The sequence below is a fragment of the Ursus arctos genome, unplaced genomic scaffold, assembly GCF_023065955.2.
Source record: "Ursus arctos isolate Adak ecotype North America unplaced genomic scaffold, UrsArc2.0 scaffold_21, whole genome shotgun sequence".
Lineage (NCBI taxonomy): Eukaryota > Metazoa > Chordata > Mammalia > Carnivora > Ursidae > Ursus > Ursus arctos.
This window is the reverse complement of record NW_026622886.1, coordinates 41,221,281-41,244,415: the sequence shown is the minus strand read 5'-3', so window position 1 is coordinate 41,244,415 and position 23,135 is coordinate 41,221,281. Positions and strand designations below refer to the sequence as shown.

The following is a 23,135-nucleotide window of genomic DNA, read 5'->3' as shown; positions in this document are numbered from 1 at the left end:
ATGGGTGCAAGCCCAGGTGTCCTGGGATGCTCTCTGCAGGGTATCTTGGTTGGTGGGGAACCTAGAGCTGAGGTGGTGTGTGGACCAGGAGGTCCCTGAGTTCTCTGTGCAGAGGGTACCCTGGCAGGATAGCTGAAACTAAAGTGGGTGCAAACCAGGGGGACCTGGGGCACCACACACAGAGCTGAAGTTGAAGTGTATGTAAACTGGGGTGTTCCAGGACTCTCTGCACAGATAGTAACCTGAAGGGGAGGCTGGAGCCAATGCAGAGAACAGTTTGGGAGGTCCTGGGGCACTCTGTGCAGGGAGCATCCTGGTAGGACAGCTAAAGCTAAAATGGACATGGCTGGTATGGTCCTTGGGCTCTCCCTGCAAAATGTGCCCTGAATAGCCAAAGTTGAAGTGGTTGCAAGCTGGGTTAGCCTAGGGCTCTCTAAACTGAGGATATTCTGGCAAGATAGCTGAAGATGAATTGGGTACAAGCCAAGGTGTCACCAGGTGTGCAGCACAGGGGTGCCCCGGCCAGGTGTCTGGAGCCCGGACCAGCCTGGGCAGGAGTGTTCCAGGGCTCTCCATGCAGGGGGCATCCTGTCAGGGTGACTAGATCTGAAGCAGATGTCAGCTGAGAGGTTCCGGAGTGCTCTGCACCAGGGGTGCTTTCGCAAGCCATCTGAGGCTAACATGGAGGCCTGCAGTGTTCTGGGGTGCTTTGTGCCTGTGTCACCTTGGCATAAAGCTGGGGCTGTAGTGAGCCCTAACCAGGGGAGTCCTGGTGTGCATTGCCCTGTGGCCACCTTGGTAGGCTTGGGCTAGTGTGGGCTAGGGGCTAGCCGTTCACTGAGGCAGCAGGCCAGTTATAGCACCCAGACAGTACATTGGTCTGTGCTTTCAAGGTGGAGAGAACATGTACTCTGTCAGTCAGCCCTTCCCACCCAGGGAGCATTCCAGTAACCCAACCGCTGTCCCCCAACACACACCTCTTGGCAGAGTTCCAGGGCTGGCTCTTTTATATGCTAGTAGCTCTTTCCAACCATGGCTTTTTAAAGAAAAAAAAAAGAGAATAAACAAAGCAAATAAAGAAAAGAGAAGAAAAGAAAAGGAATGAACAAATAATAACAAACAAAACAAAACAGAATGTGCATGGTTTAAATTCTGTGCCCCAGGGCAACCAGGGCTGGTGTGGGCTGGCGGACCTGGTGCTTGTTGAGGCAGCTGGCTCCCTGTGTAGATCAGAGCCCCCAAGTGATGGGGTCCTGACCCTGCTCCACCAGTGCAGGCTTCGCAGGTGATATGGGAATGTAAACCGTGTCCTTCTCCAGTCCCTTGGACACAGAGGGCGTTCTTCTAGCACCTTTGGTGCCGTTTGGTGAAGTTCAGGTGCTGTCACTTTTCTGCACTAGTTGCATTTTCAAACTGTGGCTTTGTTTCTGTGCCCAACGATCAAGGCATTGGTTCCTGGTCCCTCAGGACTATCCCTTCCCACGGCAGTTTGCAGCAGAGTTGAGGGGGGGGGGGTTGGGGGGCAAGGGGGTGGGCATTCCCTTTGTTACCGTGTTTCTGTCTCTCACTGTTCTCTTTTGCCATTCTCTCTGTCTTTTGTGTTGCGGAAACTGTTCAGTTGGCTCTCAATTCTCCAAGAGGAATCGTTCTAGCTGTAGGTGTAATTTGGTGTTTTGTGGAGGGGGTGAATTCAAGGTCTTCCTATGTCACTTTCTTGGACCAAAACTTCTTTTGGGGTTTTATGGAGGCTTTATTATACAGGCATGAATGATTAACTCATTGGCCACTGGTATTGATTCAACCTCTAATCCCTCTCCTCTTCCTGGAGGTTGAGTTGTGGGGGCAAGGGTGTGGGATTGGGGCGCAGTGCGACTGAAAGTTCCAACCCTCTAATCTGGTTGGATCCACTGGCAACCAGTCCCAGTCCTTAAGAGTGCTCCAAAAGTCGCCTCATCAAAATAACAAAAGATACCTTTATCACTCTCATCACTTAGGAAATTCTAGGAGTTTAAGGAGCTCTGTGTCAGAAAGGGATGAAGACTATGTATGTATTTATTATAAATGAAAATATCACATATGCATATGTGTGATATATAAATCTAAATTTGCATGTATTGAGATGTGATATGGGGCGCCGGGGTGGCTCAGTTGGTTAAGGCTCTGCCTTCAGCTCCGGTCATGATCTCAGGGTCCTGGAGTGGAGCTCTGCGTCCTGCTTCCTGCTCAGCAGGGAGCCTGCCTCTCCCTCTCCCTGCCCCCCCACCATTCGTGCTCTCTCTTGCTATCTCTCTCCCAATAAATAAATAAAACTTTAAAAAGAAATAAAACGTTTTTCTTAATGTGTGTCATGCTAAAAATATGTCTGAAAACCCCTGCTTTAGGTGATATTTTACTTCTATACTTACTTATACTTTCATACTCACAGTTAGATTTATGTTAATGGCCTACAGTTATGTGTTCACTTTTGTGATAATTCAGATTCAGAGAAAGAACTATTGGCGTCAATGGCGTGTCCTAGCACATATCACGGCACCTAATTCATCTGAATCCCGAACTTGATAGTGGCCCAGGAGCAAATGGAGAGCTAGCTGACCAGCATGAGCTAGAAAATTCTGTGAGGTCATTAAGCTCAAGCAGGGAACAACTATTCTGGACCATTATAATTTTGTCCAAAGGCAACAAAGGAACACACAGCTGAGTACAAGATCTGGGCCAAGGTGCACCGAAGACTAATCCTCTAACCGGTCCTAACTATCACCAGACTCCAGAACCCCTCGGGTTACTGACCTTCGGTTACAGATATCTATTGAAAAGCCTAACGAAGAAGAAGCAGAAACTTCAATCGTGTCTTTTAAATATTTCTCCTTATTAACAACTCTACTTATTTTAGTGATTTAGGCTTATCTTTGTCCCTAATGGGACAGGGGTTATTTTCGTTTCATACATGAAAGAGATTATAAAGGTAGCTCAACTCAGAATTGTATTTCTCTTTTTGGCATAATGATCTTATTTATATATTTGAATTATTTGGGGTATATTTTTAAAAGTTTATATCATTAAAACAAATAAAGAAATAGACCCGAGAGTATCCAGAGGTAAATCTTCCCTGGCAGATTATATATAAATAAAAGTTTCATAAATTGGTTATCTTTTCATGGCTTCGCTGCTCAAGGGCCTGTAACATTTTTGCTTCATGCTTCTCAGTCAGCCCTTTGTTTTCTTCAAGGAGCTGATGATAAAGAAATTCTGATATAAATAACCACTCCCTAAGCTATCCATTTGATACATTTCAATTTTCTTTTATTGTGATTGCTGAAAATAAAGACAAAACTATGCTCACTATTACATTTGTGATAAGAACTGCTTGTCTATTGGCCCAGATTTTTACAAGTGCAAAAGCATGTGTGTGTGTTATGAAGGTTTGTGAAATGATTCGGTAGAGATGAAGAGGAGTAAAGATTCCTGCTTGTGAACATAATGGGCTAGGTAGCTTCCTAATTTCTTGAGCCCTGCCAGAGAAAGCAATGGCCTGGCTGAATCCCAAATGGGTGTAAAGGAGCAGGCATAGACTGAAAAGCAGTGAGAGCTGAATTTTGTATCTGATTCTAACATAATCAATTACCCTTGATCAGCATGACTTCTTTCCTGCAGAAGTTTCCATGGAAATGACATTAATAAAGTGTTTTAACTTCTGAGAATAGGTTGCTCCATTTCTGAATGATAGGCTGGATATTGCTGGTGAAGACAGTAAACATTTGGAGGGAGATGAACTGCCTTGTTCCAAGACACAAACACTATTGCTAATTTCTCACAATCTTTCTCTCACTGTCCGGGAGGAGTGTACAGTCATTTTAAGACCTCCTACAAATTAGCACAGCATCACGATTAATAGCCCCCTCCAGGAGAGGACTTACCCATGTGCCAGGCACTGGGTGAAGCCTTGTACCTGCATGTTTCCATTTGGTCTTCACAATACATCCTGGACTAGAGGTTGTTATTCTTGTATAAAATAAGGCTGATTAAGCTCCAGATTCTGTTTTCTAACTCATGCATTTCTGTCCAACTCCTCAGCCTTATCACTGCCATCGGCTAGAACTTGACAGCATTTTACGTCTATGCCTTCAGATGTTCTTGCTACAAAATAAATAAGTAAGTAAATAAATAAATACATATTGAGGAACTTCAAGTAACTTTAAGGTAAGATGATATTTATATCTAAAAAATCGTACAATGCTCATATATAATTATGTAGTTGTTCAAAGGCCATCTTGTACACCATAGCTATTGTTTATAAACTGAATGAATAAATGCAATATTTTATATTATCACTCAAACATTTTATTAAGCACCTTGTATTCTAACAATTTATGGTACTAGTGCCCACCCTTGAAAAAAAATACTATTAGGTGATGTTTTTCAAGCTGAAGTTTGGCTTACTCTTCCAGAAATAATTTTAGGAGAGACTGGTATTAGACAGCACTCAAACAATACCATAACCAGTATGGAAATTACATTCTTTGAGTTCACCTTTTAAGGCACAAATGCTTCTTTCTGAAAAGATTGGAAGCAAGTGTCATGGCTCACCACTACTGAGGGCCCAACATAAATAAATATGGTGTGTCTTATCTCTTATAGATTGGATGTGTCAGATTATGTGTACTCAGGCAGTGGGCTCATTATGTAAAACAAACTTGATAGCGTGTGTTGGGAGAAATTGAAAACCAAGAAGAAAATTAGGTTCCTTTATACCTAGGATTTCCAAATGTTTGCGGCTATAAGATCTTTCTCTATTTTTTTATCCCAAAGAATTCCTACCCTTTCTAGTGAAAAGAATATGTAAAATAGTCTCAAAGTCCTCCGTGCTCAATTTTCACAGAAAAAGTCAGAACAAAGGATCAGAGGGCGCCTGGCTGGCTCAGTCTGTGGAGACTGTGACTCTTGATCTGGGGTTGTGAGTTCGAGCCCCACCTTGGGTGTAGAAATTAAAAATAAAATCTTAAAAAAAAAAGAAAAAAAGAAAAAGAAAAGAAAACAGAATCAAAAAGGGTGTCAGAAGTTTCATTCGGCTAAGTGATTCTCTCGAGATTTATTTTTTAAGGCACTGGTCACTCAAAGAAATACATAAAGTAAGACTAGACTTCATAGGACTGCCCCTTTTGCCCCCTCCTTGTCCCCCCCCCCCCCGGCAATTGACCAGGGTCCTCAATTTAACCAAAAAATAGTCTGACAGTGACATTTTCAGAGAAAACGTAGATGATAAGAACAGGATGTCAACATAAGTATTTTGGGGAAACAGTCCCTAAACGTCTAATGGTTTTTGATATCCATATACACATTTATTCTCCTACTGCTATAATTCTGGAGGTTGAAAGTTAGTATAAGGAATGGCAATCCTTGGTCCTTACAAAATGCTTTATCAGAAAAAAAAAAGACAGATTTAGTCAGTTTTACTGTAATGAAGTATACTATAACATTCTGAAGTTGTTTTTAACATGAGTGTTGGTTAAAAATCACTTTTTATATTAATCAAAAATGTATCCAGAGAACGAAAGATTGATTAGAGCACCCTTCATTCCCCTAATTGAGAATATCTCTCATTGACAGCCTTTCTTTCTTTCTTTCTTTCTTTCTTTCTTTCTTTCTTTCTTTCTTTCTAGTAGGGAAGTAAGGGGGTGAAGGGGTGGGTTTCCCATAAGAAAAGTTAACAAATAATTTCTGTGATTGAGATTAAATTCCTTCTCTTCTGGAGCCAAGGCAGGTAAAAGAAACCTGTCACCATTGCCCATTATATTTTCTGTGAGGTCTAAAATTATCCAATAAATGCTAGCACTGCAGTAATTATGGGGTTACTATTAATTATTTGCTATTGCCAATCTCAAGCCAACTAATGAAAACCGTACAATGATATTCTAAAACTGGGCCCAAGGGATATGGAGCACTTCATTTTTCTTGTTGTTATTTAAGAAAAAAAACTGCCAACAACAGTGAAGCAAGTATGAAAGTCCGCATCTAGCTTATAAGCCCATCTAGTCTCTAACAGAAGATACACTAAACGACATTGTAGGTTCGGGTTATCTCTGCTGCGTGACTGACCCTGGCATAGCCCCAGAGCACAAGATTCAAAGGGCACTAATCCTTGTGCAGTACTTTAGTCATTCCCTTGTGTATCCCTAATACTTAAAAATAACTGAGCACATCCCCCCAACATAGGTAAATGTTTTTCTTTACAAATTGTATACATATATATTATTATGTCAACAAAGTATGCACACGATAAAAACTTATACAAGTAGAATTTTTAGAATATATATGGAAACATAAATTCTCATATTTTCCAGCCGTAGCTCAGTGGGTGGTTTTGAGCAATCCCTGGAGTGTAAGGTCCTCCCTCCTCCTCCCACTTAGCGCACGGCTGGTCTGGACTAGACAAGTACAGGCTGACCTGTCCTTTTCTTTGAATCCACATGTCCCCTGATTGGCAATTATCTTAATGTATTTAATTTTTAGAAACAAGATTAAGGAACGTTTGGAAAAAAAGACCACATTTAATTAGGAACAACATTTCTAGAGAGATCGTGTGCAACAGTGAAAAGGAACTTCCCTAGCATCTCAGCTATTTGTCATATTGGGAAGCATTCTTCTTAAAACAGAGTTAAGCCCGGTTTGAGAGAAGCCAGGAAAATAGATTTGGAGTGGTGCTACATTATTTATTTACTTACTCATTTATTTATTTAAAAGATTGTATTTACTTATTTGAGAGAGAGAGAGAGAGCATGAGCAGCAGGGAGGGGCAGAGGGAGAGAGGGAGAAGCAGACACCCCGCTGAGCAGGGAGCCCAATGTGGGACTTGATCCCAGAACCCTGGGATCATGACCTGAGCCAAAAGTAGACACAACAATGGAGCCACCCAGGAGCCCCTGGATTTTAATATAAGGTTAGTAAAAAGAACCTACTGGATAAAAGTAGGGCAAATGTATAGAATTCCTTAATTATTTACTTTAAAAATCACTTTTGGTTAATTATATATAATAGTGAGTCAGAAAATGTATGTACTTTGGGTTTTATCAGATCGTAACCTTTTCACAGCACATTCGCTTGGGTATCTCATAAAATACAGACAACTAAATGGCACATTTACACATAGTCGTAAAACAACATTTATATTAATTTAATGGTTGGGTTAGAAAATAAGACATAACTACTTTGAAACTTTGGGTGTTTTATTTATAAACTGAAGAATATTTTTTTTCTCCTGGCCCTAACCCAGTTTCACCCTGTGTAATCCTACCCGTGTTTCAAAGTTCTCCTCTAATTCCATTTCTTTATCAAGTATTTTGAAATCCATCCTTATTGTATTCAAAACTAGTCACTTCCCTTCAGTTCACACATTGAACATTGTGGTACTTTTCATCATCAGCCTGAATAATAAGAACAGCTATTTTGCCCAGATCACAGTTTGTAAATGGCAGATCTAAGAAGAGCTCAAATCAGTCTGACTTCGAAGTCCATGCCCCTCTGTGATACCATGGCTTATGAATTATAATAACCAGATTAGCATTCTCAGAGGGCTGGTATGGTCCTGCAGCATGTAATATAACACCTTATACAAAATGGAGAATCATGAATGTTTGGTAATTTGAATCAATGAATGTAAAACAGCTACCCTGAATATATGCATTCAAATCATATACATATAATTTAATACATTCTTTCATTGGCACTTAAAATTCATATTGTTCTTTTTTTTTTTTTTAAAGATTTTATTTATTTATTTGACAGAGATAGAGACAGCCATTGAGAGAGGGAACACAAGCAGGAGGAGCGGGAGAGGAAGAAGCAGGCTCATGGTGGAGGAGCCTGATGTGGGGCTCGATCCCATAATGCCGGGATCACGCCCTGAGCCGAAGGCAGATGCTTAACTGCTGTGCCACCCAGGCACCCCACATATTGTTCTTTAAGTATATTTTTGTTATCTTCTGAAGGAAAAGAATATGGAAAGGAATATGCGAAGAAAATCAGGGGACTACCATAATGTCCTGTTCTAAAGAAAAATACTAGAAAAGAAGAGATTTCAATTTAAATGGGAAAATACTGAAAAGAACTTCATTGCTTGAGCGAATGGGCTCATTTTGTGATGTACATCAAAAATTTTTGTTCTTCTTTGACTTTTCCCAAATCACAGTAGATGACTAATCATGCACATGAAACACATTTCCTCTACAGAGGCAATTCACCACCACACAGTAGTGTTTGCAGCCTTCTCAAGAATTCTGGGGGGTCATAATAGGCCATCAGAAATCCTCTTTGACCGAAGCTTCCCAGGAGAAACGATGAAGATTCCTTTGTTGCAACCTTTGGGAATGCTGGTGGAGGGGACTGCAGGATACGAGCAGATGCCCAGGAAGACAGAAATTCCCTCCAGAGATAGGAGAAAATATGTCACGGAGGATGAGTCTGGCCTTGGGATTTCAGCTTGGATAGAAAAGAAGTTTCTTGACAAGGCCTCTGAAGGGTTTCTGAATGCCCCCAGGGTAGCTCTTGAGAACTTGTTCTAAAAGTCTAAGAAGCTTCTAAAGCCGAAAGAGTAAGGCTAACTCATTGGAGCCCCCAATAGCTGTATCCATCATGTAACGTCAATTCAAGGTCGTCTAAGAGAAGCAAAAACAAAACCAAACAATTCTTGAGCTTTAAAAGACACAAAGCTCGGGGCGCCTGGGTGGCACAGAGGTTGGGCGTCTGCCTTCGGCTCAGGGTGTGATCCCGGCGTTATGGGATCAAGCCCCACATCAGGCTCCTCCGCCGTAAGCCTGCTTCTTCCTCTCCAGCTCTCCCTGCTTGTGTTCCTTCTCTCGCTGGCTGTCTATCTCTGTCAAATAAATAAATAAAATCTTTAAAAAAAAAAACAAAAACACAAAGCTCAACAGGTTAAGGAAGCTCTTTAAAAAATGCAGTTCTGACAATAAAGTCATGAATGACTCTGATGTAGAACTCTTTTGAAATATATCTAGTATATTTTCCTTTTTCAACAATTTAGCTTTATCTTCTGTAGTCCTTCTGCCAGGTAGAGTTGGCCTGCCCATCGGCGCGTTGACTCTGGGAAAAGGAAACAAGTAGAGCTTTAAAAGAAAAAATCATTGATCAGCTGTGAGTTCCAAATCTGACTTTAAAAAAAATTTATAGGGAGACAACAGTCTTGAAATATGGCTTTCAAGAGAGAAAAGCTTGAATTTTATTCCAGAACCAAAGCTTAAAGGATTGACTATAACTTGAACATACAGAAGAAACAGTGAGAATATAATGAGGAAAAGTTCCTGCCACCCCATGGAGGAAACAGTCTGCCTGTGCTGCTGAGGGGTGGAACCAGGAGAGGGATGGCTTTCTGCATCCCCAGCCTAGAGGTGAATTTCAGAGGAAAACACATCAGTAGAAACACCCAGATATGTTTAGGAGAATTCCAGGTCTGAAGTCTGTAACTGACTTCCTCAACTGTAGGCTGAAAACACTCTAATGCCTCTGAGGGAAAACCATGGTTAATGTAGCGCCACACACGTCAGGCTAGAGGTCAAGGAGAAGCCTGAGGGAGGGGCCTAGTTCGGTGGGCCTGAAGGCAGCCTCCCAGAGCCTAGCACAGCCCAGCTCAGTACAGAGAAAGTAACTGAGAGGTCCTGAGCCTACAAGCGGATAGTGTAAATAGAGAAGAGACCATGATAACAAAACAGGCCTCAGGGGGGGCAGGCCAGAGAGAATCGGCACTTCGGAATAAGCGTCAGGGGAAAGGTCACGTTTATCAGCAATGGGTGAGGTGTATGGCCCCAAACACCAGGTAGGACCAACAATACCTCAGTCAATGCTAGAAAAGACACTCAGAAATGAGAAGCCCAAGCTGCATCATACTGAATCCAGAGACCCTGGGTTAAGAACCCTTAGTTGGATTGAGAAATCTCCATTGACATCCACCAAAGGTCACAGAAGACCAATCTCTCCTTCCCTAATGCAGCCATGACATACAAATGTTTCTTGTATGGCCAGATGCCATCTTGGGAAGCAGGAGAGGATAGAAGGGAGAGAATCCGCGAGGAGATAAACAGATATTCAGAAGAGACCTTTATAAACCTTGAGGCTGAGAGACCATCGTTTGCAAGATGAATTTTCATCTGCCTCTGTTTTAGTGTTCTAGGGCTGCTGTAACAAAGGAAAGTGAACAGGGTGGCTCAAAACAGCAATAACTTATTCTCCCACAGTTCTGGCTAGAAGCTCAAAATCAAGCTGTAGGTAGTACCATGTTCCTGCTGAGGCTCTCGGGAAGGATCTGTTCTATGCCATTCTCTCAGCTTCTAGTTCTGCTAGTAATCCTTGGTGTTTCTTGAGAAAGGTCTGCAAATACCACTATGTGGCAGTGAATTTCCTCTGTAGAACTCTTCTATATTTTTAATGTGCCTCATTAACTGTCTAGTGTGAATTGGGAAAAGTCAAAGAAGAACAAAATTTTTCAATGCATATCACAAAATGAGACCATTCTCTCAAGCAATGAATTTCTTTTCTTTTTTTGTTTTAAGATTTATTTATTTATTTAAATGAAGGGAGGGGCAGAGGGAGAGAATCTCAAGACAGCTCCCCGTGGCACATGGAGCCTGACGCGGGGCTCCATTGCAAGACCCACAAGATCGTGACCTGAGCCAAAACCAAGAGTCCAACGCTTAACTGACTGAGCCACCCAGGTGCCCCTCAAGCAATGAATTATTTTCTTTCAAGTATTTTCCACTTAAATTGTATTCTCTTGTTTTCTAGTATTTTTCTTCAGAATAGTACATTACTGTAGTCCATTGAAATTCTTCCCATATTCCTTTCCATATTCTTTTCCTTTAAAAGATAACACAAATATATTAAAGAACAATAGGAATTTTAAGTACCAATGAAATGACTTATTAAATTATATGAGTATATATAATTGTTTATATGTATGTATGTATATATATATATATATATATTTTTTTTTTTTTTTTTTTTTTTTTTTAAAGTAGGCTCCATGCCCAGCACAGAACCCAATGCAGGGTGCAAAGCCATGACCCTGAGATTAGACCTGAGCTGAGATCAAGAGTCGAAGGCTCAACTGACTGAACCAGCCAGGTGCCCCATGAATATATATGATTTGAATGCATATATTCGGAGTGGCTGTTTTGCATTTATTGATACAAATTGCCAAACATTTGTGATTCCTCATCTTGTACAAGGTGTTGTGTTGCGTGCTACAATACCCTGCCCATCCAATCCAGTCATTATATTTCATAAACACCAGAGATGAGTACTTGAATGAATCTTCGGAGGGGACACAACTCAACCCATAGCAGTTCCCAACAGGAATGGGGGTTTAAGAGCTAGTTGAGTTTATTTATGTGACTACTTTTATTATCATCTTTTCCCTGTTGGTTGTGGTGTACACTTTGACCCTTCTCTGGCAGGAGCTGACAACTCCAGCCTACATGCGAATTCTATACAACTACCTGTTATAAGGCTCAGCAGCTAAAAGACAGATTTTCATTTGTAAGTGGTTTTAAATAAATCAAAAGAAGAAGAATATTTTATAACATGTGAAATACATGTAGAACCGCAAGTAGATGTCCATACACAGAGTTTTATCCCTGTCACACTTGTTACTGTGCGACAATGACAGAGTTGAGCAGATGCAATACGATCGCAGGCAAACAAAGCCTGAAATATTTACTCTGCATTCCTTTATAGAAAAAGTTTTCTGCCTCTGATCTACATTGATGGAAAAAAAGGGAGAAATATAAAGTGATGGCTATGAATGCATGGAGAAATCTCCAGCAAGTTCATATTTAAAGGACTCTTGAAAAAATGAAAAAGAAATATGGTGGAAAGGCGAGCAGAAGAACAACAACAACAAAAATAAGAGGAGGAGGAATGGGAGGAAGAGGTGGAGGGAGAAGGACGAAGGGGAAGAGGGGGAACCCTTTGAGGAGGAAGAAATAATTAAGGAGGTAGAAATAATTTAGAGAAGTAGTAGGGAATATATGGGAATATATGGGAATGATGTCAGTGAGGCTAAAAGTTCCCAAGATTTTGAGGCTTGTGAAAATTATTAATAGCAAAAAAAAAAAAATTGTGAGTTAGGGAAACAAGAATGGGGTATAAGGCCACCACTTGGTTGAATGACACAATGCTGCAGAATAGAAAAAATTGAGTTATTTAACTGACTTTACCAACTCCTTAAGTATGTTTCCATTTTTTTCTCTGTGAAGATTGATCATTACTTGGAAAGAACAAAATAAATAGTAATAAGAAGAAAGGGAGATCAAGAGAGTAAAATAGCAAAGAAATACCCATCAGGTCTAGTTCATCTCCAGGTCTAGGTGAAAAATATCTCCTGATACTAAAAAGATACCATCATATCAATCTATCAAAAAGCTGTAGATGATTACTAAGTGACTATTGATAATCTTCTGGAATTTGGAGAGAATTGAAAGGTGCTTAAAATACAGAGCTAGAAAAATAAAGCCTCAAATTAAAAAGAGAAAAAAAAAAAAAGATGCTGCAAGCTATCAGATTGACAGCTTGCTATGACTTCCAGTGAGACTCTAGGATGAATTGTTGAGTCTTCAAGAACTGAGAAAGGAAACTTGTGATCAGGAAGAGAACAGGTTTACTAGAAAAATCAGGCCAGGTAAGCCTCATATCATTTTGAGATAGGATCGTAATATACACCTTGATTTTAGAGGGTCTTTTGACAGGCTCTCTTATAGTACCCCTAGAAATAAAAGATTTAGAAGGAGTGATGTTTGCAGATCAAGAAGTGTTATCAGTGCAGTTACTCAGGTTCATAATTGGGGTGCTTGATTAACGATATTCCCCAAAGTGCTGATTAATGAATCAATGCCAAGTTACAGTGAATTCTCCAGGAGAATGTTGCTGTCTTATTCTCTAATTTTTACAAATGATTTGGTTAAGGATTGGCTGACACAATGCCTAAATTTGCAGAAACTCAGGAGCAGCAAGTGGTAAAATCAAGACCCAAAAATATTTTCAGAAATGGAAGCAAAATTCTATAGTCAGATCCCAAACAAAACAAAGCAAAACGCCAACAACAAACCCACACCAGGAAAACAAAGTCGTGCTTCTCTAGGCCAGTTCCATGTTAGAATTACCTGGGGCGATTTTGATTTAATGGGTCTGAGAGTGGCCTAAGCATCAGTATTTTTTAGAGGCTTTCCAGTTGATTCTAAGTTGAGCCAGTTGAGAATAGTGATTGTATGCAAGTAGAGGGGGATGGTATGTGGAATACCCAGAGCCCAGGGCACGGAGTGAAGAGTTTGGAGCCTTTGTGGACTGCAAGATCAGCGAAGCGACGGTGAGATGTCGCAGCTGAAAAAGCCAAAATGATCTGAAGTTGTAAATATCGAACAGAGAATTAGAAAATGGTAACGCCCTTTGGCAGGCATTTACTCTCGCATCAGGCACAGTAAAAAGGATTTTTAGTGCATTATATAGTCTAATCTTTACATTAACTCTGTGAGGTCGATATTACCACCCCCGGTGTGTAGTGGAGAACACCGCAGCTTACTGAGGCTAAGTACCTTGCCCAAATCACCCAGCTAATACCAAGCGTGGCTCGAGTTTACTGACCTACGAGACAGTGAGGAACTAAAGACGGCCTGGAGAGACGATTTTACGGGAGCTTATTAGGAAGGAAGGATCTAAGTGATATTTTCTTGAAGAATGGGTGTTAAAGTGAATATAGATAGTGAAGAAATACAAAATTCAAATATTTTCTCAAGATTTTCAGTCTAAAAGAATGGAATATTTGTGGGAGCTATGAAAAGAAATATGAAGGGGAGCCTGGGTGGCGCAGTCGGTTAAGCGACCGACCCTAGGTTTCAGCTCAGGTCCCGATCGCAGGGTCGTGGGATTGAGCCCATGTTGGGCTCTATGCTCCGGGCAGTCTGCCTGAGATTCTTTCTCCCTCTCCCTCTGCCGCTCTTGTTCATACGTGTGCTCTCTCTCTCTCTCTCAAATAAATAGATTGATTAAAAAAAGAAAAGAAATATGGTGATAGGGAAGAGGGTTAAATTTTTGGATATATATATATATATATATATATATATATATATCCAAATATATATATAGATATGTATAGTACATGTATGTATATGTATAGATACAATAAAAACAGATATTTTATAAAATCAGCATTGTTTTTCTAGAATGTGATATTTCTACCACTTCACATATTAATATAAATAATAATGATGGACTAATTTCATTGTATAAATATCCACTGCTGAAAGAATCCCAGGAGTATTTCATTGAATTTATTTTCATTAAAATTATTTTTTTTTTCCAGCTTCATTTTACTGTACTTTCTTTTTCAATCTCTGAACCTGTGGGCTCACGATTTCCCTTTAATTACTCTTTCACACCATTTCCCAAAAGTCAAAACTTGCACCTGGTAGTTAGCAGAATACCTGTTTTAAGCAATGGGATAAGACCCCATTGGCAGGGCATCTATATTTAAAGCAAAAGGCAGCATTTGCTTAATTCTAGCATTTTCTTCGGCATTGTTCTGTAAAAACTGATAACCAGCTTTATACTTATAAAGTTATATTTTTAATTGTCTGAAAATCCTGGACAGGTCTCTTAAAAATGTATATCAGAAGATGTTATGATATTAAAATGCCACATGATGATTAATATTATTATAAAAGTCCAAAGTAAGAATGAGATGGTAGATGTCCCAAAGGAAGCACCTTTGTGATATAAATAATCTTTGTAATTTTCTCTAATATGCTGCAAATGTATTTCTGACTCTAAAGGAATAATCCCTTCATGGAATAACAATTAAATTTGATTTACAGTGCCACTAAAAGTTAACCAAGAGCTTCTAACAGTTGTTTAGAAGAGAGTAGATCATAGGAAAAACTCTAGCTGTTGAATTGTTCCCAAACAATTGGAAATAAATCTTCTTAAGATCAATCTTATATAGTACTTACTTCCTTTTGCATCTAAGATGAATTCATTATTAACAAATGATCCGTAACAGGCGCATTTTGTATTTATTTGTGTGCAAAGCTGTCTATCTGAAACACAAATCGCAGCTGCCCTTTTCCTCCACTATTAACACAGCAGCTTTGACATTCGACAGACAATTATATTTCAGAAATTAGTAACTGGTTGAATAAATATAGCTCTCTTTGCTTTATTTCCTTTAACTCAGTTTATGGCAAAATCTGTGAATTAAGCACAATCCACATTTACTTGGCAGAAGGCTGTTACAATGAATGTCGAATAAACTTATTTTCTTTTTTTTTTTTAAAGATTTTATTTATTTATTCGACAGTGTTAGAGACAGCCAGCGAGAGAGGGAATACAAGAAGGGGGAGTGGGAGAGGAAGAAACAGGCTCATAGCGGAGGAGCCTGATGCGGGGCTCGATCCCATAACGCCGGGATCACGCCCTGAGCCGAAGGCAGGCGCTTAACCGCTGTGCCACCCAGGCGCCCCTGAATAAACTTATTTTCTGCCAAGACTCTCTTCTTCCCCATCACCCGTTTAGCATCCAATTCAGAAAAAAAAACACACCCATGGAACAATGTTTTCCAATGTTTCATGGTACTCTCCTTCCTTGAGATGGTAATAGGTAGAACTTTAAAAAACTCTATACTCAACTGTGTCAAGTACCTGCATACTTGTATTAGTTAGCTAGGGCCGCCATAACAAAATGCCATAGACTAGGGTGGCTTAAAACAACAGAAACTTATTTCCCCAATTCTGGAGGCTGGAAGTCCCAGATTAGGGTGCCAGCATGATTGAGTACTGGTGAGAGCTCTCCTCCTGGCTTGCAGATGACTGCCTTCTTTCTGTGTCCTCACATGGCCCAGAGAGAGAGAGAAAGAACTCTATGGTGTTTCTTTTTATAAGGGCACTAATGTCATCATGAGGGCCCCATCCTTATGACCTCATCTAAACCAAAATACCTCCCAAAGGCCCTATCTCCAAATACCATACCATTGGAAGTTGGCTCTTCAACATACGAATCTGTCATCCTTGTAAGGGAGGAGAGGGGATGCAACACACAGGTCAGTCCGGAGGGATTCTATAGATTCCTCTTGGGTATTCACAGCACATTAGCATATGAAATGTCCTGAGATTTTTTTTCTGGAATTAAGAAACACTGTTTTCTAAACATTTTTTTAAACTAAAACTCTACCCTCCCTCACACCCCCCCCCCCAATAGTATCCGCTTTTATTGACATCTTATGGAAAGTGTTTGTTAGTGTTTGGGACCAGTCCACAGTTTGGGAAATGCTATGGTAGAGCTTCCTTGTAATAGTGGGGAGAAGGATGGACATTGAGATCAAGCCCTCAAGCATCTTTTGGAAAAATAACCTGAACTGAATAGCATTCCTCTCAACCCACTGGGAAATTGTATATTACTTATTTAGGCTTCAAAAGCTATAAAACAGAGAAAGAAAACTTCATTCTTTGTCATACTGCTCGAGACCTTTCACTTCCCTGTACAAGAGTCATTGTCATTTTAAACTTGTCTTTGTTGCTCTTCCACATTCGTAGAGGGAGGTCCCTTTCCACACATCCCCTCCACATGCATATAAAATGAGACATTTCTATTGCCTTAGAAGCCCCCAAGTTGAAAATGTTAGGCATAAAATACCCTATTTTTATTTTTTTGAAGATTTTATTTATTTATTTGAGAGAGAGAAAGCACATGAATGGGGAGGGAGGGGCCGAGGGAGAGGGAGAAGCAGACTCCCTACTGAGCAGGGAGCCCCATGCGGGGCTTGATCCCAGGACCCTGAGATCATGACCTGAGCTGAAGGCAGATGCCTAACTGACTGAGGCATCCAGGCGCCCCTAAAATATCCTATATTTAGAGGGGGGCCAGTCACCCCTTTAGAGGTGATTTTGTTACTACCATCCTGCAAACACCCTCCCAGTCTATAGAAGATGACTACCATGGGAAGAGAGAATTCTAAGAGAAATGTGGAAATTATCAGTTGGCAGAAAGTGCTGGGTGCTGGGTCTTTCCTCCCCTTCTCATTCCAACAAACAAACAAACAAACAAACACAGGCACATAAATTAAAAATCCTCATCACCCAGAAAAAATGAGAATCCCTGCAGAAAGGGAAAGTTCCGCAGAGTTTTGAGGTCTGCCCAAGATGTTATTAAGGGTGAAGGAAAATATTTGATAGAGTGTGTTTGAAAGTGATGACGACAAAACAAAACAATAGAAAAAATTTCACATCAGTACCCCCAAAACTTCCGATTATTCATCCCGGGGTTGGCCAACTCCTGATTTATGCCCTTTTGAGGAGAGAAGAGAACTGGAGAGAAATGGCAGTCCAGAGAGAGGCCTAGCAGTGCAGCAGCCTGCACTCCCTCCATGCAGCGAGGCAAGCATGCATGAGCTTCCGGCAGGCGAAGTTAGCAACTCCCTCCCAAGTAAGTTGTGTGCGAGCCTTCTTGAGGGACCCCATCTATGAGTGCCACTTGCCACCTGGAAGACCAGGGAATGCTCAGGCATGCTATGTCATGGAAGTGTGCAAAAGGAAGGCCTCTGAAAGACACCTTTAAGAACTTATAACCTTGACCCTTACAAAAGAGTCAGTATTTGGGTGCCTACAAGACGGCATCAACAGTCAAGAGAGAGGTAGAACTATAAGCAATTTGCCTCTTTCCCCTTATCTTCTCTTTTGCCATTCCCTTTAGTCCTATGTGGTATAGAAGCAGAAGGTAGTGTCAGGGTGGACATTGGACTAAACTAGGTTGGGCTTTTAAGACTTCAAAGGGAAAGCTCTGGGATTTGCCCAGTATGTCATTAAGAGTGATGTAAAGGAATCGACAGAGGGTGTTTGAAAAACAAAATAATAGGGGCACCAGGGTGGCGCTACAGGTAGAGCATCTGACTCTTGGTTTCAGCTCAGCTAGTGATCTCAGGGTTGTGGGATCGAGCCCTGCCTTGGGCTCAATCCGCGCTGAGCAAGGAGTCTGCTTAAGATTCTCTCTCCCTCTCCCCTGCCTCTCCCCCTGTGCGGGCGCTCTCTCTCTCCCTCTCTCTCAAAAAAAAGAAAGAAAAACAAAACAACAAAGTAACATTTTATGCCAGTATTCCAACAACTTCATATTTCTTAATAAATCAGTTATATAATGTTTCCGTTGCCTTCTGTTGCTTTCTCTTTATCGATATTTAACTTTTAATACTTAATTCACCTCAGTCTTACCATATTTAAATTTTAAAGACAATTTCAGGATCTGTTCTTTATGGCAAAATCCAAAAAAAAATTATATGAAATTTAAGATTTGGTCAACATGAATGTCCCCCCAAATTAAGGAAAATGTCTTGCTCATCTTTGCCTCCCTGGTAACTAGTACATCACCTTGAACAGTGTAATCACTCAATAAATGTTTGTGAATTAAGTTAAGCTACTGGTTGATATCTGAGGAAATTTCTAAGAGCTGAAGGACTCCATTTTTCTTCTTTTCTTGTCTCAGTTTTCCATTCTGACCATTGACTAGAAAGACAACTCTTGGAGGGCGGCCTCATGTAGGCTTATTTTCTTTTGCCCTTAACGTTAATTTAGCATTTACAGATCATTAAAGGAAAGCATGTCCCCACTGTTTAGTAACCAGCTATATTCAGTGATACATAGACCAAATCTCTAAGAGGTCAAGAATACAATATAAAATTAAGTACTTTTGAGTGCCTATCACGAATTTGGCATGGGCTAAGTACTTGAAAGAAGCAGAAGTAGTTTTAAAGTTGGTATATGCTCTTAAAGAATTACACTCTAATTGGAAGCTAGAATATAAACACTATTGTTGGTTCAAGATCCTAGAAAGAGACAGGGGAGGTGAATAGCATTGCAGGTGGGGACAAGCATTTTAATACACAGATTTGGAGCATAGGCTCTGAAAACCACATTGCCTGGGTTTTTATCCTGACTGCTTCTTTAGCGAGTTACTTAAGCTTTCTGTGCCTCTCATACTTAAAATGTGGATGAAATGAATTAATGTAGCACCGGACCTACAGGTAAGGGCTCATTATTAATAATGATGATTATACAAAAATTTGGAGTTGGGTTTTTGAGGGACTCAAAAAAATTGATGGGAGTAATTCCTATATTAGAATAGTGGGAGAAAGTTCAGAAAAAAAGGGCTAGGGACAGATAAAGGGGGCCACTGATTGCCAAAACATTTGGACTTCATTCAGTAGTAGAGAGCCCCTGCACTTTTTAAATTGCTGAGTAGCGCTATAAAAATGTTTTAGAAAACTCTAAACTGGCTATGCAGAGTGGTTTGGGATAGGGACAAGTGAGAGACCGAGAGAATATACTACGGCTAATAGCTGACTTTTGTCAGATGCTTTCCATGACCTTTGTGACTGCCAGAAATATTACTATTTATAAAGATTACTACATTCCAGGTAATATGCTGAACACCTTATATGGGATATTGTTACAGACTGAACTGTGTCTCCCTCAAAATTCACATGTTGAAGCCCTAACCTCCAATATGATAATTTTGGAGGATAGGGCCTCTAAAGAGATATATGAGGTGAAATGAGGACACAATTAAGGTTGAATGAGGTTAAAAGGATGGGGCCCTAATCCAATAGGACTGGAATCCTTAGAAGAGAAGGAGATACTAGGAGTGTGAATGCACACAGGAAAGACTACATGAAGACACGAGAAGGCCACCATCTGCAAGCTAAGGCTTTAGGATAAATCAACCTTGCTATTACATTGATCTTGGGTTTTCAGCCTCCAGAACTATGAGAAATCAAATTCTTGTTGTTCGAGCCACTCAATCAAGGGAATTTAGTTATAGCAACACTAGCAGACTCAGGCAATAGCTCATTTGACTCTTCAAACAGCCAGAAGGGTAATACTGTGCTCTGATGATCGTAGTGTTATCCATAAAGAAACCAAGGCTCAAAGACCTTGAAGTGAATTGCCTAAGACAGCTAATAAGTGGCAGTAAACAGGATTTATATTCAAGCTGTCTGACTACAAATATTATAGTTCAGTTGAAAACTGATAAATGAAAGAATTTACACACAAATGGAAAAAACACGACTTGGCATCTGACTGGCAAAAAAAACCGGGGGGTTTATCACCAGATGACTGAGACTTTAAGCCTTGGGGTCCACACAAGATAAATGACCAGCTTGTTTGTGTGTGACATGCATGCACATAGTTTATATTAAATATTGTAGAAAGGTTGTTCAGAGCAGAAGGGAGTTAATTGTGGATGAAGCGCTTTGGGAACCTAAAGATGGCTGACTCAGGTAAAATGAGTGAAGGCGTATGGTACTACCGGGGAGAAACAATATTAAAGTAAAAGGATACATGGGGGCAAACAAGGGTAATGGGGGGGGGGGTTTAGGTATGAATCATGAGGCCAGATCACATTTCATCCGTTTTAACTGTTATTGATTATAACAGTGCCTGACTTTTAGAAGATACTCAGTAACATTTGGGAGCTATAGGAGAGAACAGCAGAGAAATGTCAAGATTTAGTATTTGGAAGAAAGGAGCTATTTAGGTGTTTTGTTTGTTTAACAGGCGCAGTTACAGATTGAGACAGAATTTTCCTTGTCTCTTGACTGGGCTTTCTCTTTCTTTTAGAAAGGCCTGTGAGCTAGCTCCAATTCCAATTAAACAGATAAAAACGTGGGCACTAAATCAAATGATTTGGTATCTGATTTCCCACTGTTGTGTATGTCTCTGGGAACGATCAAATACAGCTGCAAGATTAACAAATCCACGAGAGCTGACTACAGGAGGTAGTCCTTTAGCTGCTCTGAATAAAACGAGAAGGTCCAAATACAATCATCATTTAGCCTTCCTTGCTTTAGCGAGCTCTTTAATGCACGGAGCGAGTGTGCCTAGCGGAGACTCGGCTGCCTTGAGGATGAGGCTACCATCACTCTCCAGGATTGGCGTTAGGAAGTCTCTACTACATCTCTGCCAAGAACACTAACTGATCCGCATTGCGCCTGCCCAAACCGCCGCAGCCTAGCTCTGCGGACATCCCACAGCAGCAAAAGGAGCTTTAAGAGGAAATCCGAATACGCGGCAAAAACCAATCGCGCGGGGAGCTAAAGGTTTTATCCACCACAGCTGACTCCTCTAGACTACAAATCCCAGCATTCACTCTTCGCACGGGAGCCAATGAGGAAGCTACAAGTTCCTTCAGCCAATCACATGCTGACCCAGTGTACCACGCCGAGTGAATTGTGGGATTTGTGGTTTTCACGTGGCAACATTATTTCACAGTGAAGGCAAAGTAGGCCACGCGTCCGATTCGAATGAAAGCTTCTACTAATAATTCTTATGTTGGTCCCCACGCTACCCCTTAGCTAGCACTACTCCCTGGCCTTATACTCCTTAAAAATCGTAAACCTTTCCTTTACTGTCATACGGAAAAAAAGCAAGTTATTCTCAGATTACAGCACATTTGTCCCCCTCACTCCCCCCATCCTTTAACCGTCGCTTTCAAGTCTCGCGAGGACAGCCCCTTTTGGTCGTTGTCATGCCTCCTGAAAGGCGGTTCACGCGAAGACTGACGGAGGCCTCAGCCAACAGGATTGCCTTTTAACTAGCGTCTCTATCGCGTGCGTGGGGAGACCTCCGTGAACCCTGACCTCGGCTTTCCGTGGCGTCCCGCGTTTACCGCCCCCGCCCCCGGAGCGAAGGAGGCGGGTTTTGGCCCCTTGCCCTAGGGAGCGAGTGCGGAGAGAGTGGGAGCGAGACCGACCCGAGTGGAGGTGTCTGGCTCACCGGAGAGGCCCTGCTGTACTCCTCGCTGCCCATGAGCTCTTTTTCCAGCGAGCAGCGCCGTCGTTAGGCAGACCCCGTAGCCTCTGCTTCCTCCAGTACAGGCCCACGCCTCTCCGAGGAGGGGGCAGCCCATCGAGGCGCCTCCCTAGTCGGCGTCGGCGTCGGCGTCGCGCTGCGACCCTGGAAGCGGGAGCCGCCGCGAACGAGAGGAGGAGCCCCAGCAACAGCGGCGGCGGCAGCGGGCAGCAGCACCAGCAACGCCAGCGGGCGGGATCGAGGCCGTCAACATGGCGAGCGCCTCGTACCATATTTCCAATTTGCTGGAAAAAATGACATCTAGCGACAAGGACTTCAGGTGAGGCCGAAATCCGACCGTAAACCCACCTTACGGTTCCCCATCCGCGGCCCTGGCCCTCAAACAGGCCTTGCCCCACCCCTTTGGCCTTAGTTGGTTTGTGTGCTTTCCCGAGCTCTCCGGCCCACCACTCCGTTCCCTGATCCCGCAGGCTCCTTTTTCTCCCACCTTCTACCCCCTCCCCCCATTCTTTCCTCTAGGCCGTTGCCCGCGGCGGGTCCGAGGCCCCTTCTGCGTCCCCAGACGCCTCCACTGCATTCCCTGCTCCCCACCCCCAATCCCGAGACGTGATTTTCGCGTCCCAGGTAGTGTGAAAGGGGCAAACTCATCCACCGTTGTGGGGAAGGGAGTTGCTCTAGGCTTGGAGACCAGGAGGCCGGGCCTACCGGCCAGCCCGCCTCAAACGCTAGGCCGCCCTGCTTGCTCGGGCTCAGGCTGCTGCCCACTCCGGCCCCAGCTGCCGCCTCTTTACCCGCCGACGGGAGTGGGCCCAGGTGCATTCAGCTTGAATGATTTGCTTTATTTGAGCTTTCCACGGATTGGGTTATAAACTTTTTCTTTGGACAATTCCTTTCGTGAAGGTGGGAAGAAGGGGGTGGGGTGGGGAGGGAGCCAGGATGAGGAAACTTGACTCGCAGGGTTTTCCCGCCAGCATCTTGTCATTTTTCCTTGTCAGGTGAAAACTAAGCAAAAATTCGAGGTTTCGTTCTCATTTCCTTATATCCAAAATTACTGCCAGAAAGGTGAATTCCTGAACCTTAAACTAAAAAGTAAAGCAAGCAAATGGATCGTACTAATGGAAGTTTTCAAAAATGAGGGTGGTGAATATGAAGCTTTATTACAGCAGTTCTGTTCCCGGAGACTTGTACTGACCGTTCCAAACCTTGGTAACATTCATATTGAAGAATTGTTATATTTTCACGGATTATCTTGGTCCACCCACCTCCCGCCTCTTTTTTTTTTTTTTT

General features: G+C 41.9%; 1 protein-coding gene and 1 long non-coding RNA gene across 2 annotated transcripts in view; one reads left to right on the top strand and one right to left on the bottom strand.

Annotated features, from left to right (window-relative positions):
* The window catches only part of LOC123001136 (uncharacterized), a 37,220-nt gene extending 15,320 nt beyond the window's left edge, over window positions 1-21,900 (bottom strand). Inside the window, exon 1 of the long non-coding RNA XR_008960729.1 lies at window positions 21,813-21,900. This is a non-coding gene — a long non-coding RNA (uncharacterized LOC123001136). The remainder of the gene's footprint in view (window positions 1-21,812) is intronic.
* The window catches only part of CAND1 (cullin associated and neddylation dissociated 1), a 48,342-nt gene continuing 41,900 nt past the window's right edge, over window positions 16,694-23,135 (top strand). Inside the window, exon 1 of the mRNA XM_026500088.4 lies at window positions 16,694-22,167. Coding sequence (XP_026355873.1) covers window positions 22,100-22,167 — 68 coding nt within the window. The 5' untranslated portion in view covers window positions 16,694-22,099. The remainder of the gene's footprint in view (window positions 22,168-23,135) is intronic.